General features: G+C 44.4%; 1 protein-coding gene across 1 annotated transcript in view; it reads right to left on the reverse strand.

The window, feature by feature from the left end:
• Positions 1–453: 453 nt before the first annotated feature.
• LOC308196972 (uncharacterized protein) overlaps positions 454–18,102 on the reverse strand; it is a 28,520-nt gene continuing 10,871 nt past the window's right edge. Inside the window, exons 4-7 of the mRNA XM_080596710.1 lie at positions 6,330–6,351; positions 4,430–4,637; positions 3,085–3,305; positions 454–1,589 (exon numbers count right to left, since the gene is read on the reverse strand). Of these exons, the coding sequence (XP_080452836.1) occupies positions 1,363–1,589; positions 3,085–3,305; positions 4,430–4,637; positions 6,330–6,351 (678 nt within the window). The 3' untranslated portion in view covers positions 454–1,362. The remainder of the gene's footprint in view (positions 1,590–3,084; positions 3,306–4,429; positions 4,638–6,329; positions 6,352–18,102) is intronic.

Consider the following 18,102-nt stretch of genomic DNA (forward strand, 5'->3'; position numbering starts at 1 on the left):
TGGTCTACATAGCAAATGTAGATGCTGCTAGAGACTTTTAAAAGGCACTGAGTTGTCCATTAGGAAGGCAGAAATCCGCCTTTCAGACAGCACTGGGAATGGCAAGGCATGTTTTCCCTCGTTGCTCTGCTGCTCTTGAGCAGCCGGCTCGCCATGGTGGGCAGTATTCATGCCTCTGTGTTCCCAAGTGTGGTACCGGGAATGCAAACAACTGCCATCCCTGAGCTGGCTCTGTGCTCTGAACATTTGTCCACTGGGAACCAAGAGCCAGATGTGCCTCTCATAGTTTCCAGGCAGCACTGATCCATCAGATGACAGTAGCTATTGAGCACTCCTATGGTGGCCCAGAGACACAAAGATGAAAGTCTGATGCCTGTCAGCACCTCCCTTGCTGTTCCTGTGTCCCTTCAGTTTTCACTTGAGTCCCCTCACAAAAGCAAATGCCACAGAACATGATGTTGCAATGCTAATGGCCTTTATTTCTGAGAAAGAAAATCATGAGTTTTATGATGTTGAACTGCCAGACAGATTTGGGATCCCTTGAACTTTGTTGTCACATTCCTTCCTGCTCCTAATCCCACTGCCTATGTGGCTATTCGGAGCCTCAGCTTTGAACCCACGTTCCTCTTCAGAAGCAATTTCCACGGCACCTCTTGGATGAATTTTAGTAGGGAAGATGAAGAGGATTTGAGTGCTCTCTTGAACAAGGTTTTTTTCATGGAGGAAAAAAATGATTATTTGATGAACAGTCAAAAGGAAATCGCTGTAAATAGACTTGGAATCATTTCTTTAAGAGTGGCTTGTGTTGTATCCCAGCTGCTCTGCCTCTAAGCAGACTCTTTACCGTCAACTCAGGGGCTCTACCAATTGTAAAAGCAAGAATTAACTACTGCCAGATTGAAGTCTCAAAATATAAACCATTTTAGATATGGAAAGCAAAGGGGGTGGGGGGGAGGCTGATTCATAAGAAAACTTCTGAGCATTATTGTAACATAAATAATATGGCATCTTTCACCTCAAATAGCCTAACACTTCATAAAGTGATATGAGCTTCACTCCTTGCTGAAATGCAGCTATTTCTGAAGTGGAACCTGATATCTTTTCTTTTTTTTTTTTTTTTTTAAACCAGCAGAGCAATGTTTTAAGGTGGAGAGTGAAGGATACAATACACAGTCAACTGTAAGTATAATCTAGGATGGTGTTGCAAAATGGGAAGATCAAGTAAAATGTACTTTTACTAATAACATGCATTCTAGCGTATCTTAAACTTACATCCTTAGTTTGCAATCGTAATTCATTTGAAAGAGATTTAGGAAACTCAAGTAATGTTTTGTCTTCTTTCTTTCTTTTAGGACTACTTTCTTACAACTCTTTGCCAGCAGATTCTCTGTTTCCTTTCCTCTCTTCATTTAATTTAATGTCCAAGTCTCGGAGCTGGCTGAGGAACCCTGTGTTTGGGCAGATGTTTCTGTGAGAACCCACTGTTTTCAGAGCATCCACAAGTGTCATGTTTTCATGGATCATCAAAAAGGCAAGCACTAAGGATGCAGAGCGGCTTACCCCTATGGCACAATGCACGAACACTTTACCTGCAAAAAGAAGAGACATGAGGTGAGCAGGCTTTAGCATTTCAAAAGTGAAGGGAACACAGAGAGGACAAAAACTACGAGACGTGAATTGGCAAAACAGCTGTGGTGTTTGGTGGGTACTCATTTTTTTTTGTGGATGGCCTAAGATTGTGCTATAGATCTGTTGCAGTGGTATTTCATACTGAGTGTATGCATCTAGTTTAGGTCTCTCCGTAGTTAGTGAAGAGAATAATAGAATTAACAGAACTTATCTTGATGCTCAATAGCACTAGAAAGAAAGGACCTAGGCACTGAAGTTAGGTATTGGAAATGGAGCATTATGAATGTTCTTCCCTGACTGAAGTAATTGTATGGTGGACTTTTTTCATGGAAGGTTTCAAGAGTGCTGTGGAGACTGCATTGGTTGGTCTGAGGTAGAAGACTAAACATTCCCATGCTGACATATATTCAAAAAGTTTTTGCGAAGTTATACAGACTACAAGAGCCTCATGTTTGCATTATCCCTCCACAGACTGCATAGCTCCCTGACAAAGCAGTGCCTGGGGATCTGCTGGCCGTTACCCTGCAGGAGGGGCCTCCAGTCCCGTGAGGAGCTCTCACCATACAGGAGAGCAGGGCAGAGGAACCTAGGCTGGTGACTGTGCTCCCAAACCAGGTCTCATCCAAACTCTCTGGGTTCTCAGATATTTGTTCCCAGATTAAAATAGCTGAAACTTTCTGTGGAAGGAGAAGCTTTCTGTGACAAAACTCATTAGTGTAATTTTTTGTGGGAAAAGGAAGTTTTGGCAGAAAATTTTGGTCCAGCCCAGACTGTGATCATTGACAAGTCCCATAAACTCTGTGGGACAGTCTGCCTATAAAAACGGACTCGTAATTTACTGTATCTCAGCAGCCCAGTGTGAGCTATAACTAGGGATTTAATAAAGCACTCCAGCGAAAGCAGCAAGATCTCACAGCCAGAGTCGGAGCAAGCTCTGGAACAAATGGAAATTATGATAACTAGGCCCTAATCCAAACTCTGCTGACAAAAATTCAGCAGGCTGCGGGTCAGACTCGTAGCTTGTAACTTAGTTCATTAACTTGTATTTCTTCTCTAGCTTAATAGACAGCCTGGACCAGGCTCCAGTTGTGTGAAGCACTTTGGTACGTGCAGCCTGTCAGCCAGTGCTCCCAGGTGCCGGCGGGGAGCAGGCGCAGAGCTGCCTCACGGTACGGGGCCTGTGCCTCTGGGCTGCAGCCCTGGCCAGGGTGCTGGGGGCACGGACACGGCAGGCAGGCCCTCAGACTTTGCTAGGAGGCAATTTCTACAGGGTGGGCATGAGGGTGCCAGCCCTAGCTGGCAGCCACCTCGTCGTGGCCACCTCTCCATGTACTATGGAGCAGCATCCTGTCCTCCCAGCCATACTCTGCGTGTGCTTTCTCAAACCCTGTTAGTGCAACGGGAGGTCCGTTGGCTCATGTTGAAGCTTCATCCCAAAGCTTGCCTCTCTCTTACCTCCTGAAGTGTTTAAGGCTTTGCCAATGAAATTGGCAGCGTCGTAGAAGAAGATACTTAAATCAAAGGAAGGATCATCAAATGCTTCTACTCCGAAGTACTCTATTTGCAGATCTTTGTAATATCTGGCTCCCGTGTTGATACTGTATGGCCCATCTGCTGCATTAAGGATGTGAGTAATGTTGAGGCTTTGAAGAGTAGTTTTGCACCTAGCAGCCCACCTGTTGAGAGATGCGAAGGGTTCATTGGCAGCACGCCTAACATTCTGGAAAAATATCATGGTTTGACGTTGGTGCCTGCTCCCTCTAGGGAAGGATGCAGGAAATGCAGCTTGCTTACAGCACGTGAAGAAGCCCATAGCAAATGAAAAATGTGGTGTGGTGGTATGGGGAGCAGCGTGAGCACAGGCTTGCCTGTGGGATACTGGTAGCTGAGCAAATACCTCCCAGCAGTTAGCCCCTGGGAACACTGCTTACTGTATAGAGTGCTCAAGATTTTACTTCACATACGTGTTTAATGAGATCTGCAGCTAATCTCTCACTCACTGTGTGCGTGGGTGGCAAGGGCGAGAACCCTCCCAGATGCAGCACCTTGTTCCTGGTTTGGACACGAAGCGGCTCTGTCATGCTCACCAGCCAGGTTCTCCCCCTTTCCAGCTATAAACTAGGAGTGAAGTTATTCCATAAAGTTGTGCTCCTTAACTGATGTATATATAAGGAGGAGGAGAAAGGATTGGTAATCATGAGCTGTTGTTCTGCCCATCTGATGATCTTTGTAATCTGCGGTAATCTAAATAGAAGGAAACAGCACTAAATAGAAGTGGTCACGAGTATGAGGTATTTGAGTGGAAATTCCTATTTGATATTTTCAGTGTTACCATCTTTGAAAAGAAGTTTGGATTTGGACTGCCAAAATCCTTACTGCAAATTTTATTTGGGTCCTTGTCCATCTGGCTCCTGATCCTGCTGCTCCTGTATTTGAGTGGAAGGCTACAGTGGCCTTGTCTGCTGCCCAAGAGCTCAGTTCCCAGGGCAGATAACGCTTCTCACAGTTGACACTAATTTGGGATGGGTTCTTTCTAGACTTCTATCTAGAATACAAATAGTTCTTACCCTGCCAAAGTCTGCTGTGGTTCACAGAATGCAGAAAAAACAACTCAGACTATAAATTACCCTTTGTCTGTCATGTTTTTCATGAAATTCAAAGTCCTTGTGTTATCAGTTTTGGAAGCTTGTGTTGTGAAAACATTCCTATAGACCCAACAGCTGCTCCCCAGTGCACCACATCCCTTCCTTCTCCTCCCAGGGACTGATAACAGCTTAATAATAGGACCATATGTTCTTACGCATCTCCCAGGTAAATGTTTGGCCAGACTTGGTCCACGTGATTATCCAACCCTCCTCTGAACCAAATCAGCCGCTGGAGGTCTGCTAGCGCTGGTGTTTCATAGCAGTCTGGGCTCCCTGCACTGCTGGTTGGGGAAGAGTCATCTCTGGTGTGAGGCATCTTGCTCCTCTCTTGCACACACTCGGTTTGTCTCAGAGACAGCTTTTCTGAAATGAATTAAGAGGAAATTTTCATACAGAAATAATAATCCCTAGGAAGCAGTCCTGTTCACTGCCCTCCAAATAGCATTACATTATTATAACTGGTGTGTGCAGTAGAGCCTGCAGGTGTTGCTGAAAGCATCCAGAGAGCAGGATTGACTCTGTGGTATGACTCTACAGTATGTAATTCATCCCCTGAGAAGGCAGCAGCATAAGACGATATGATTTAATTTCTTGTCAAGTAATGCTGTTGAAAAAGAACGTCCTGTGCCACCTGAACACGACATGAACTGAAACTCGTAGGTGCAGGTATTATTGTTGTTACTGTAGCTCTGATGAGTGTAATACAGGAAAGCTCCAGCACTTTGTGTTGGAGAGTGTTTGTGCACACTTGCTTCTTGTTAATTAAAACTGGAAGTTTTTGAAAGAATGAATCATTGGACTGACTTAAACTCACAAGGCTTCTAGGGCCAGGGTGGAAATCCTAGGATGCGTACATAAGACATATTCATATAGTGTATATGTATAAATACATAAAATATACATGTGTAGAGTTTTTCTTTCATTTATATGGATGTATTTATATACATACATGCAGATCTACATGCACACGTACAGTTATATATGTATGTGTGCATACAGGTAGAAACAGAGAGAATTTGAACCAGGTTTTTGTATATCTCAGGTGAATGTCCCTGAACACTCATCTATACCAGTATGCTTATGTCTGTTTGTCTCAGTCTCTCTTCTGGGAGCTGTTCCACCTTGTATAAATAAGGTGATAGATATTTTGTCTCCAGAGAGAGGCTGTTTCTCTCATCTGAAGGGTAGGGCGCTTACCTGGGATGTGAGGAAAAAGAGCATATAAACTTTGGAAAATTATGAGGCTGAAAGTTCTGGCTTTGTTGCCATTAAGAATCCCAACTGGGACTGTTTTGCTCCCTTACAGAGCCTGCAGTAGATCCTGTGCCCCTTTTACAACATTGTTTGCTGTTTTAGACCCAGGAGGCTCAGTCCAGCCCAAAGCAGAACTCTATCAAGAGCAAGAGTTCAAAGGCATCCAAGGAGGCCCTTCTTTGAGACTTTAGGAGCATTCCCCTGCCAGGATCTCATTATCTGGAATTGCTGTTCTCACCTCCAGAGAACATTGATGAGCTTTGTTTGGTTGTTTGTTGGTATTAAAGCCATTATCAATGTGGGAGCCACATGAGAACTTGTTCCCAAAGTGAGGTGGGTGGCCTGTGTTTATTCTGCAAAAGGTTATGTGTCCAGAATAGATCTTTGAAAGTCATCTAGTCTGTCCCCTGCCCCACAGCAGCAGCAGCTAGATGGATGCTGTTCCAAAAGCCCAACAACAACTTTGTGTGAACAGGCAAGTGTGTTATTTTAAACAGCGTAGGCTGATGAGAGGCATAAGCAGAAAGCAAAAGAGGATATCTTGTTGCTTATGGAAAAAAAGTAGTTCAGATGATGCAAGGCACATTACTGATCACACCACATATACTCCCGTGACCTCAGACTAAATTTGCTTTCCCTACTCCCCTCTCCCTCCTCCTCCCCACAAATGTTAAGAGCAGCTACAGCTTTTTGTACATTCCAATAAAAGGAAGTCTCCCTGGGGTAACTACTTAATAAGCAAAATATGAAAAGCACAGTAAAAATGGTGGGGGAGATGGAAAAAAGTTAACTGGTTTTTACCTTTAATGATGAAGGAAAAGACCTACATATGAGAAACTCAGAAAAGTAAAGAAGGAATAGGGATAAAAGCCTACAGATTTTTCAGGGCATGTAACACCAAGAGCTTTAGTAAAGGAATATGTTGTGTGCTCCCAGCACAGCTTAGCATGAAGAATAGCACAGAAAAAGACATCGTGCATTGCCTTACAAGTTATACTGCCTTGCAGAAGTCATGCCCTGTGCTTGAGAGCTACTGCCAGCATTGTTGTGATCTCTTTGTATTTTCACTGATACAGAACATTAAGCTGAAGCAGTAGAAGGAAATCAAGAGGTTCTACATCTGGAGATTCAGAAGATCATGGACTAATTTTCAAGGAGCATGCATGACTCTCAGACGCTGCAGATGTTAAAAAGCTGAAGTTGTGGAGGTAAGCAGATGGTTCCTAAACTTTCATTTGTTGTAGCCCTCCATTGCTTTAAGCTTCTGTTTAGTCTGTCAGGTTGTTACGGTAATGGAGATGATTTGCTGGGAGAGGGGAAGAGATGGCATCGCTAGGCCTCTTGTTCAAGACCTGACTTTGGGGAGGTTCTCTTGGCCTGCTAGAACTGAGATCTCTTGGTGATGGTGAAACTTAACAGGTGACTCCAGCCGTTGCAGCCAGCAAGGTGCTTTGCAATAGAGCTCCCTTTCATACAGCAATCCTCTTCCCAAAAAGCGTGTCAGCGTCACTTGCTTCCCATGACTAATAGCAGACAAGTGAGCTCCTCATGTCAACATGCAGCACAGCTCCTCCCAGCCATGCTGCTCTGCTCTGTGCTGTGCTGGCCTTGAAAGTGAATTACTCTGTGGGGCCTTCAGGATAAGCTTGGAAATAACTATACCAGATGATTGGACTAATGAGGAAGGTAATACGAAATTTTTAATTGAGGACCAGGGATTTTGCTGAGGGTTTTCTCCCCACCCTCTTCTATTTCAAGATACTGCAAAGTTAGCAAAAGTGCTGCCACTGATCACGTTACTCTACACTTCCCTCTCCGGGTGGCTCACAGAAGCTAATCTAGCAGGAAACAGTGACTGCAGGATGGCACAATCCCTTGTAACATGAAGAAAAATCACTTTCTGCAGAGATCTAGTCCATGCAAGTTAGGGAGGATTTTACTTCTCCCCTCCCTTCCCTTTTCTTTACTTCCCACTGCACTAGAAAAAATTGCCATTTTCTAATCAAGATTTTTTTCTGGCAGAGAAAAAAAAATGCACAGCCCCCACTGACTAGAATTGTCCAAAGTATTTAACAGATTTGTGTTGGACTTGCAGATTCCAGTCTTAGAAAACTCAGCAAATTCCTGGAGAAAAAAAAAAAAAGAAAGAAAGAAAAGAAATACTCCAGTATTGAGGGGGTTGAAATAGTTGATTTTGTTATTTTTTTAAAAAAAAAGGTCAATTCCATTTTTTCTATCAAAAATTACTTTTGTTTTGGAGTTTTACTTTATCATTGCATAAAATCTTTTGAAGTATGAATACAAATGAAGTGGCTTCTTCCTAGTTGAGAAAAACACATTTTGTGCAACTAAACATGCACACAGACTAACTGAGCAGCCTTCACATTCACTTCTGTGATGGGGGAAGGCCTGGTGCCATTTTGCTGTGGTTGCTTCCATGTCTCCTAAAGCCAGAAGTGAGCTACAGAGAGGCTGAATGTCTCTCTGAAGTCCCAGGACGAGCCTGTGGCAGGGCAGCAGCTGAGCCCCAGCGGACCTGACTCTGGAGGTGAGCTCAGCGGGCCTGGCTCTGCTTGTGGCAGTGATGACAGCCTGGATGGGGACAGGTGTCTTTCAGTAACAAGGTCTTTAATTAGGTGGTTGGTAGCCTCAGCCACTGCAGAGCACTGGTTTGGAGTGGACATTTGGTTACCACAATAGCACAAGCACTAGATAACAGTAACATGACACAGAAGGCTCCAGCAGCCAAATATCCTAAATTCCCTGAAACAAAAGCCAGCAGATGAAATGGTTCAAAATACTAGAGTACGAGATCAGAATATAATTTGCATGAAAAACAAACAAAAAAGGCCTGATGATGCATTTCAAAATTGTTCTCTACCCTGTTTTTTCTTCTCTTTTTCTCTGACCAAGCATCCCTACACACATCTTTTACACACCTTGTGCTTTTCTCTCAGGTAGTGCTTACCACTATGGCTCTTTGTCCTCCTGATGGAAAAATCCAGATGGAAAGAAGCATGGTTCACAGGGAAATGATCATGTAAGTTGAATTAATCTTTCAGATACTGTAATGTGAAACCTGATCTTCCTTTTTGTTAAGAAGACCCAATCTGTGTCTCTACATTTCGGCCAGAATCTGATGCTAAGAGAACCCAGGAGTCTCCTGAGGTAGAGCTGAAAGCCTCATGCACAGAAACAGGCACATTTAAAAGCAATAGCAGAGTTAAAACAGCCAGATGGGAACTTAGCAGGCAACTGAGAGGGGAACTCTCTGTTTTCCTTGCAAGCCTACAGGGGCTTGTTTGCAGGAATTAGAATCTCTCACCAGCAGTTCGCTGCAGCTCTAATACCAAGTGGTATTGAAAATAAGAAGCAGGTTATGGCTGATGGTTTAAATGAGGAACCTATGGGAATTTTGAAATGAGATCCTGGACTCGTCTCAGTATAGATCGCGCACATGGCAGAGCAATATTACTTTCTTGGCTGACTGCTTCATATATTATGGCCTTTTATTTTGCCCACGTTCAAACAGCGGGGAACAGCAGAAGTTCATTGCTCCTGCTTGCTCCTTAAACCCTGATCTGCCTCACCAGAGGCAGTGCCCCTGCCTCGTGGAAAGCAGAAACAGTCCCTCAGCCCCCGTGCGGTTATGTGTTCAATGCAGCACTGTATTAATGCCATTTCCATTATTCTAGAGTGAAGAGAAAAGCAGAATGTACAATTAAGAATCTGTTGGCTTTTTTTTCTTTCTTTTTTTTTTTTTTTTAAGAGAATTTACTGCTCGGGAAGGATGCCAGATTGAGGGCTCTGGCAAATGCAGCCCTCGCTTTAAGCACTGCACTGGGGAGAAGTGGGGCGCAGCCCTGCCAGCCACCTGGTGCTGCAGGTGCCCCCAGCCCTGCGCTGCAGCAGCGCTTTGCTGGCTGGGGAGAACCCAAGCTCCCACACCTCTTCACTGCCCCGTCTCTGCCCGACGCCTCCATTCACGCCTGGTGTTTGTGGTGGGGCCCAGTAGCTCCTCCAAAGCGGGCTGGAAGGGACCAGCTTCTGCTCGCGAGGCGCCAGAACTGGGCTGAGGGGCAACTGATCTGCACGTGTTGTCCCAAGGCTGCATCTTTCCATGGGGGGAGAACGTCGGTGGTGCCCCCAGCCCCGTCCTGCCTCCTCCAGCCCTCCCCTGTCAGAGCCAGCAGCCTAGGAAGTGGCAGCTCCCCGTGCCCAGGCTTGTGCTGCAGCAAGGGATGGAGAACCGGGGCGTCCTTGATGCTTGCAGTGACAGGCCCTGGCTGTGGCAGGAGGGCAGCTTTGACAGCTGCAGCTTCCACATTCAAAGGAGGAACAACAACAACAACAAAGTATTACCTTAGCAGCTGGCATCTCTGAGCTATTCAGTATGCCATCCCCAGCAAGACAGCGCTGCCCTCCACAGGCTCCTACCATAATTTCCGACTCAGCTGTAGATATCTGTCAAGCCTAGGGTGATGCTCTCCCCTTTGGCTCTCTTCTGGGGCACTCCTGTCCAGGGCACAAATGCTAGGATATAGACTTAAAAAAAAAAAAAAAAAAAAGGGAAAAGGAAAACCACATCCTACTGTTTCTCTCGACACATCTTGACCTGATTTTTGCTTCTCCCTTAATTAAAATAGCTGTAGTTTTAAGTCCCACTGCCAGCAGTCATAACTGTGCTGTAGTCGTGAGAGCAGCAACCCGCCATGCAGCTGTTTCTAATAGTAGAAACTTCACCCTCATCTTATGTAAGGCCAAGAATGGAGCAAAGTGGCTGTGGCTTGTGACGTGCTCAGGCTGAAAGCTTCCTGGGGCAGCCCGTGCCCCGAGGGCAGAGGAGCTCCAGCCAAAGCAAGAAAAGCAGCGTGACCTTGATACTGATAACAGCTCAGTGAGCACTGCCAGCCCCACGCTGAGATGTCATTGGTGTCACAGGCTGTCAATAGGTGTAAGTTATGGGCACAGTATGCGCCCATCTGACACAAATGATGTTGAACAGACCTGATTCTGAGAGGGGGAAGGAAAAAAAAGCCTTGCAAGCTTCAGGAAAGACAAACAAGGATGTTAATATATTGCCATTAAAACAGGCTCTGAAGCAGTTGCCCTTCTGCAGGCGGTATGGATTTGTATGACTGTGGATTAAAGATTTTTTTTCTTCTCCTCGATTTACTCCTCAAATGATTTTTGTCTGACTGCTGTTGTCAATACAAAATTGATGACACTGTCAAGCTTGTAAGATTTCAGAGTATTTGAAGACACGAGTGAAGGTTTTTGATATTCCTCAGTCACTTGGCACTGGTATCTTTGAGCTGCCTGCCTCTCCCTACATTTCTAATGTAAGCAGCAAAGTGCTTTCCCTTCCTGGCCTTGCCTGAAAGGGCACATGTGAGAAAGTCACCTTTTTATAAAGTTGATAAAGCTGTACAAACTCTTTGCAGTAGAATAAAGAGCAAAGAGACTTCAAAACTCCACACTTGAAGATCTATTTTGGCACTTAATTTTTTTTCAGGGAAATTGTAGAGCTCTCGAGGGATGCTCTCAGCTTTGTTGGGGTGAAGTTGAACATCTTTTCTTTAGATTTTTAATTGCTGACTTTAAACCGATGATTTGGTTTTTGATTAAGTGATGCCCAATGGATCCGCCCCATGCCCAAGACATGATGTTAATGCCCCCTGAGTCTTGCAGTGTTGGGCAGGGCAGGAGCAAAGGTGGTTGTGCTCCAGCAACTTTGGGGAGTTGTGTTTTTTTTTCTCCCACCTATATTTCATCAGGTTTTACGCTGTTGTTTTTGCAATGATGATTCTTGGTGATGCTTTGCATGGGCTGTAGATCAATGCCAAAGCTGGTAGGGTGGGGAGGGAGGGTAAGCTCCCAGAAAAGTGCAGCCCTGTGGCTCCCAAGGGGCCAAGCACAGGTAGCAGGGAGGGGAGCAGCCTTGCTGGAGGTTGTCCTTGCCGGAGGTGATTTGTAATAGATGCTTTGGAAACAGGCTGCAAATTTCAGTCCCTTTTCCCAAAGCAAATCCCAGTGCCTCCAGCACCGCCATGGGAAGGCCATCCTCTGCCGGAGAAAGTCACTGTGAGCAGGAATACGTTAAGGCTTGTGAGCTCCTCAGGTACAGTGGTAATGGGAGCCATCCCTGTGCTATAAATAGCATTAACATCCTTTCTCTCTGGTGCCTGGCATCCCAAGCAGTCATTTTTGCTGGTGCTAGTGAAAATGAACAAAGCTTTGAAATGCTCTTGTTTACGTTCTCTTTGCAGGCTGGAATTTTGTGAGTAGTTTTTCTTACTGACTCTGAATTTTGAATTTATTTTAAGGTGAAATATTGGCTTTTTTGTTTAGGATTTTTCTCATTTTTTATTATCGTATATTATTTTCATATCTTTAGTAAAGCTATGTGGGGAAGAGCTATTGTGAAAGGAGAGAGGGGATCAAGACTAGCTATTTACAAGGGACCTCTGCGTGACTGAAGGAAAAGCCAATAAAAAACCAAAAACAAACCAACCCACAGGAACCATAATTCAATCTTACGTGCTTTCTTAACAAAATATTGAAAGTGGTTTTTTTTAGAATTAAGAAAATCACATAAGGTGTTTTGGCATGATTTGTGGTGTTTACATTGGGAGATCAGAAAGAAATAATTGTTGCAGTAGAAGGAAAATCTTTGCATGCCTATCAGACAAGGAAACAAAGACGTCTTTTGTCAAGGAGCTCCAAAGACCCAAGAGCAAAACCAGCAAAAGGGACTTCTCTTTAAAATACTGATTGTATTTTCTATGAAGTCCTGTTATAAAACTGTAAAGTCTCACGTGCCATGCAACCCCCCTTAGCTTTATGGGCATTGAAGAAGCAGCAGGCCAACAAAGCAGACATTTTGCTCTGGGATAACCACAGGAATACTGCTACTAGATCAACTGGTAGAGCTGGAGGAGTTAGGTAAGCTTTCAAATACACAACAAGGGCTATATTTTTTTGCACTTATGCCAACTGCTCTAATTACACACTACCTTTACTGACAACCCTTGCCTTAGACCAGCCCAGCAGCACTGCTGCTTTTGAAACACAGTTTTTTTTTCATTTTGCCAGAAGATGGCAGAAGAAAGCAATCTTGGATGTTTTAAAGTAGTGTATTCATGGCTGTCTTTTAGAGAGAGCGGTTACTGTTGTACAAGAAACTGCTGTGGTTGGATGGGAGAAAAATGTGAAAGGTACTCGATGAATGAAATTGGTATTGACCTGGGAAAATACATCAAATGATCTACACTGTACCCTTTCCTATGCAGGTTTTCTGTATGAGAAAAGCATGTAACACAGTTCAGTTTTCCTAGGCACAGTGCAATTTGGCCTGGATTTGCTCCAGTGGCAAAATCTGTTGTAACAAACCAGGATCCAAAAATAAAGAAACCTTGCAGAAGTTGTTGGGCATCGGTGCAAATTAACAGGCAGTTACTCCTCAGGTAGTTATTTCCAAATGACAGCCCGGCACAGACCCTGGGGTCACCACTCCCCACCAGGTGCCCCCACAGCCCAGGCGCCCACAATTGCTATATCTCCTAACTGACTGGAAACGTTAGGTGGAGCCTGCTGCCGACTTGAATTTAGTTCACGTCAGAATTGGGCATCAGGGTAATTTATTAGTGGCATTTGTGGTTCATCCAACATGGGGAAAAGCATCCCAACCAGGGAAGTCACACTGCAAACCCAGCAGCAGCAGACCCACCCCATAACCTTGCCGTCCAGCCGGGGCCTGGTGGTGTGAGAGCCCTCTGCCAGAGCCAGCTTTCCATGCAGCCAGCTTGCCATGGGCTCGCTGGCAAGGTGCTCGCTGGGTGCAGAGGGGAGCAATTAGGGAGTTTTGTAATGGGACCAGACCTTCCATCAGTAATTAAAAGCATCACAAGGTTTAGGAAGTAGTTAATCTGTGGAAGGCCAAAAGCTGGAGGCAATGCAGCGGAAGAATCACTCCTACATTGTCCAGCTTTTTATGCTCTCTTCCCCTAGACACTGCTCTGGGCTGATGGAGAACGATCAGCTAACCAGACCTTCGGGTCTAACCTGCCTTGGCACCTTTTCCATGTCTTATGAAAGAGGTGTCTACAATACCCATTACTAAATACTGGATTATATAACATGGGCACTAAACATACCACATCTGCTTCCCAGGCTGTGAGAAACATTTATCACTATGAAGCAAGATTCATTTCTTAGTACCAGCAAGGAGGAGGATGACAAAGGATTTGGAATGGAGAAGGAAAAGAAAAATGTTTAAAAGCAACTTTCAACTGTTGTGGTGATAAGGAAAAACGACTGAAGACATAGATGCCTTTCACCTGGACAGCAGCACCCTCGCCCAATGAGATGATGCTAAGACAGACCCCAGTGCCCTCCTCCCTCAGGATTCTGATCCTACTTGGCTTTTTAAGGTATTGTTCTTTATATCGTTCCATTTGGTAAAAAGACTTTTTTCCCAGGTTGGTTCTGTGCTTATCAGCAGGAATTAGCTTCACCTTGTGAGGAAAGCAAGTGATGGAAGCTCTGCAGCTGCTGGCAACACCACAAGTGCACTGACAGCATCCAGAAACCTTCTTTTGCCCACTTCAGTCACAGGGTCCCTCCTGCTACTTGGAAGTGGATTAAGTCTTACTAAAAATGAGTAAGTTTAACAGAGCACAAAATGACTTTGAATCTGCCTCATCTAGAACGTCCTGCAACCCGGGTCCTTTTGCTACACTTCAAACAACTGATCATCTTGGTCAAAGCCACCTCCAGGATATGCTGAATCCTCTTCTGGAGACACGGTGAGCAAACTCATACCCTTTATATGCTGAGGTTTTAGTAGATGTAGGTATATGGGGGAAACAACGCTGCAGATGCCTCTTCCCCTTCCATGCTTAGAAGTAAAATCCTCTGACGTTCCTTTTAGCATTGAAGCATTGACTTCAAATGCTAATTTGCCATCTCTCTCTAGCTTTTTTTTTTTTTTTTAGTGAAGCTAATAGTGAGAAACCATTCAGCACAGGTAGTTCTTCCCCAAAACAAAGGCAAATTCAGGGCTGTTAAGGAATTTGAAAGCCCTGGGTGGAAGGGATTTTGCAGTGTTTTCTGTTGAGCGAGGTGTATATACCAGGGAAAGAAAGAGCATACATACAGGTGAGCTCAGAAGGGAGGAAGCTCCTGCAGAGCCAAGACAGCCGTGGTTGTGGTGCTGAATCAGGTGATGAAGGGGCTGCACCCAACTCTGCTCTTACCCTGCCCATCACTCCTGACCATTGCCACAAGTAAGGGCTGCACTTGGGTGGGTCGCTCCTAACCTGAAAGGTCAAATTTGGTCTGAAATGCAGGAGCTCAGAGATGGATCAGCTCAGATGAGCCCTCTTCTCTTTTCCTGATGCTGTCAGATGGAGGAAAGTGGCTAGTGGTTTGCTGACAAAAGCGTGCTGCAGAGCTGAAGTGCATTCTTGTCATGGCTTACTAAATGCCTGTCCCACTTTCTGCATCCGTGGTGACAGCAGCCTGTACGCGGGCCTGCTTATCATGACTGCTTTGTTTGCTGTGTCTTCCTAAGGTCATAAACAATTGCGATTACCAAATAACCCCATCTCATCCCTCTGTTAGCTTAAGCATCCAGTCGATGAATCGAAAACTGGGTGACAACCGGCAAGGCCTCTACGGTTAAATACTCAATCTGCCTCTGCTAGCAGAGGTGTTGGCACGGCAGCACCGCTCTCTTCACACGCACACGGGCTGCCATCTGGCCAGTTACAGCTCCTCCGCGCAGGATGCTGTGCTTTGACTTCACAGCTCCTCTGCATGGCTACACACTTTCACAGCACGACCTATTAGCGCCAGCTATCCCCATTTGCAGAGAGTTGAAAGCATGCCACCTTTTTGGCACAGCAATGCGGTCTGCTATCCCTAAAGGTGGAAATAAAAAAAAAAAAAAAAAAAAAAAAAGAAATCTTGGCCAAAGAGGGAATCCTGAAAACAGAGCTAAGGTTATGGCTTTCTAAATGCCTATCTTCAGTCTATATTTGATGTCTGGATAATAAGGTGACTGGGCTCTTACAGCAACCTGAAGCAGGATAAACAACTTGGAGGAAAACAGTGGTTTTCCTGAGCTGCAGGACAGAGGATGTGCAGGGCCTCTCTCAGCCTTTGCGGCTGACAATTTTGCATGGTGTCTCTTGCAAAACCCTTCAAATCCAAGCTTTAGTAATGGTCTTTACAGCTGCACTTTTGTTTCTAAAAGGAATGGATCTCCCTCCATACTGTTTGAATTTTCTCACACTGCTTTGGTTCACTCATTGTTTTCCTGGGTTTAGCTGTCTGTGAAAACAATAGAGCGAAAAAAAGAAAATTATCTAAGACTTTTTTCTTATATGGGGGAAAGAGTTTTCAAAGGCAGAAGGGGGAGTCTATCAGGCTGTGCACCTAAGTACTATTTATGCCCTTGAATATGTTTCACTTACAGTGCTTAATTGGTCTGTGAAAAGCCATTGCCAGAAGAGGTAATTGACCATTTTTATAGCGGGGTCAATAAGAAAAACACTCAGTGCTATTTTTCTAAAAATTAAAAATAAAATAAAATTAAGAATTATGCAAAGAATATGTTTCAGGGCATAAGCCAGCCTCTCCAGAAACTATGCAAATTCAGTTGGTGAAAACAACAGCAGCCACAATGAAATGAGTTGTATATGAAGAACTGAGATCTCAGATGTGATATTATGCAGAAGGTAAAGAGACTGTACTAGATAAGTAACAGCTCAATGTGTTATCAAGGGTGCACTTCGATTTTGATGAATGTTAAAAGAACCTTTAGCCTTGAAAATAAAGAGGATAATTTCTCTCTAGGCAATGGCTGCTCATGAAAGTCATAAAATAAGAGCACTGGAGCCCTAATTTTATAGTGCTTTTTAAATGATTTTCAAATGGTCCAGCTGCTTTGTGCCACAATAACACGAGGCAGAGATATTTATGCCGGCGATAACAAGCATGCATCAGCCTGCCCGAGCTGCTCTCCACAGGCAGCCAGCATTAGGTGAAACACATATGGAAAACTGATACTTGCCAATGCGGATTGATCACAATTACACCGTGGTTGGGGTGATCCTGGGAAGCTGCTTTTTCCAACAGACAGCTCGACTGTTTTTCTTGTTTGCGTCTCGCTTGTGGAGCACAGGATGTACGCAGCTGGTGATTCTGCTTCTATTTTGACACTTGAGAACCTGCCAGTTACATACGCCTCCTAGGCCATGCCGTCCTCAGTAGACACCTCTACATGGGAAAGCTAACTCAGCCCTGGGTTGCACCACTGTTTTTATTGGTGGGAGTTTCACCGTGGATTGATTGTCCCCAGCACTGATGTTCCCAAGTTGCACTGTGTTCGTTTGTACAGAAATGTATGCACACTGCAGACAAACTCACTGCAAATGCTGCATAGTTCTGCTGAGAAGCTGGAGTTGTCACCTGCGGCTTTCCCCGGGTATTTTACTTCTGTGTCTCCAGGACTTCAGTCTATAACTGTTTTTCTAGGATCTGCCCTAAGATAAGAACTACCACAAGGTGGTGTAGCTTTGCTTGTTAATTTGCATTCATTTCAAAAATCTAATTAGCATTTTATCATTTCACTCCCCTTTCCTTTGTGAGAAAGTGACAGAAGACACGCTAATGGGAGAAGCTCTGAGCAAGCAGAGTAGGGTTGAAAGAGCAGTTTCTTTATGAAATATTCCTGTAAAATTAAGGAACTCAGCTCTTTATGTGTTCGCTAGCACTGAAGACACAGCACAGCTTGCTTAAAGAGAATTTTGGTGGGAACAGGGCATTCTGAGAAAAGAGCTAATTTATGGCAATCCGTTGCTGTAAATCTCAGGTCCATAAAGCTAAGACTGAGCTGGACAGAGGACATGGTGGCAGGAAGGTACCTCTGGGAAGTCCTTGGGAACTGAGCATCTATTGTCAGCAGGGTGGGAAAACTCTGTCCCCCATTTGGGTAACTTGTTGTCTGTGCTGGCCTTCCACATTTTCCTCCCTTTTCATTTGTTGATCCCACTGCAGCAAAACAGGTTACCATCATTTTAAGTCCAGGGTTATTCTTAAGAGCTTTAACTTCAAACATGGGATTGCTTTCTCTTGAAGTCAGGTTTTATGAGTCTTTGCAAACAGAGGGGACAGCAAATGGGGAGCATATTCTAGAGGTCTGTCTAGCACATTTGTTGCCTTCATTTAACCAAATGTTTGAGTAGTGACTGGAAAAACCCTCTGTCCTCTAAACAGAGGGGAAACATAGGTTTGATGCCAAAGCTTTAGGTCACATTCCTTTCATCTTTATCTCATATTCAGACTGGCTGTCTGACATTTCTTCCTGTCACTTTGATCTTCTATTTCATAAGAATTTACATAGGTGTATACCGTATGTATCTTAGTTCAATATCTAAGTCCTGCAGCTGTTTCAGGAACCTTCCGCTTGAAGTTCCTCAGTAATGGATAACTCCTTGGATAGCATTGCCCAGAGAAAAGTGATGGAAGATCATAAGGTTAAGGTAGCACAAAGGAGGCAGATCTGCTT

Source organism: Anser brachyrhynchus (genome assembly GCF_964034855.1).
Source record: "Anser brachyrhynchus genome assembly, chromosome: 6".
In the NCBI taxonomy this organism is placed as follows: domain Eukaryota; kingdom Metazoa; phylum Chordata; class Aves; order Anseriformes; family Anatidae; genus Anser; species Anser brachyrhynchus.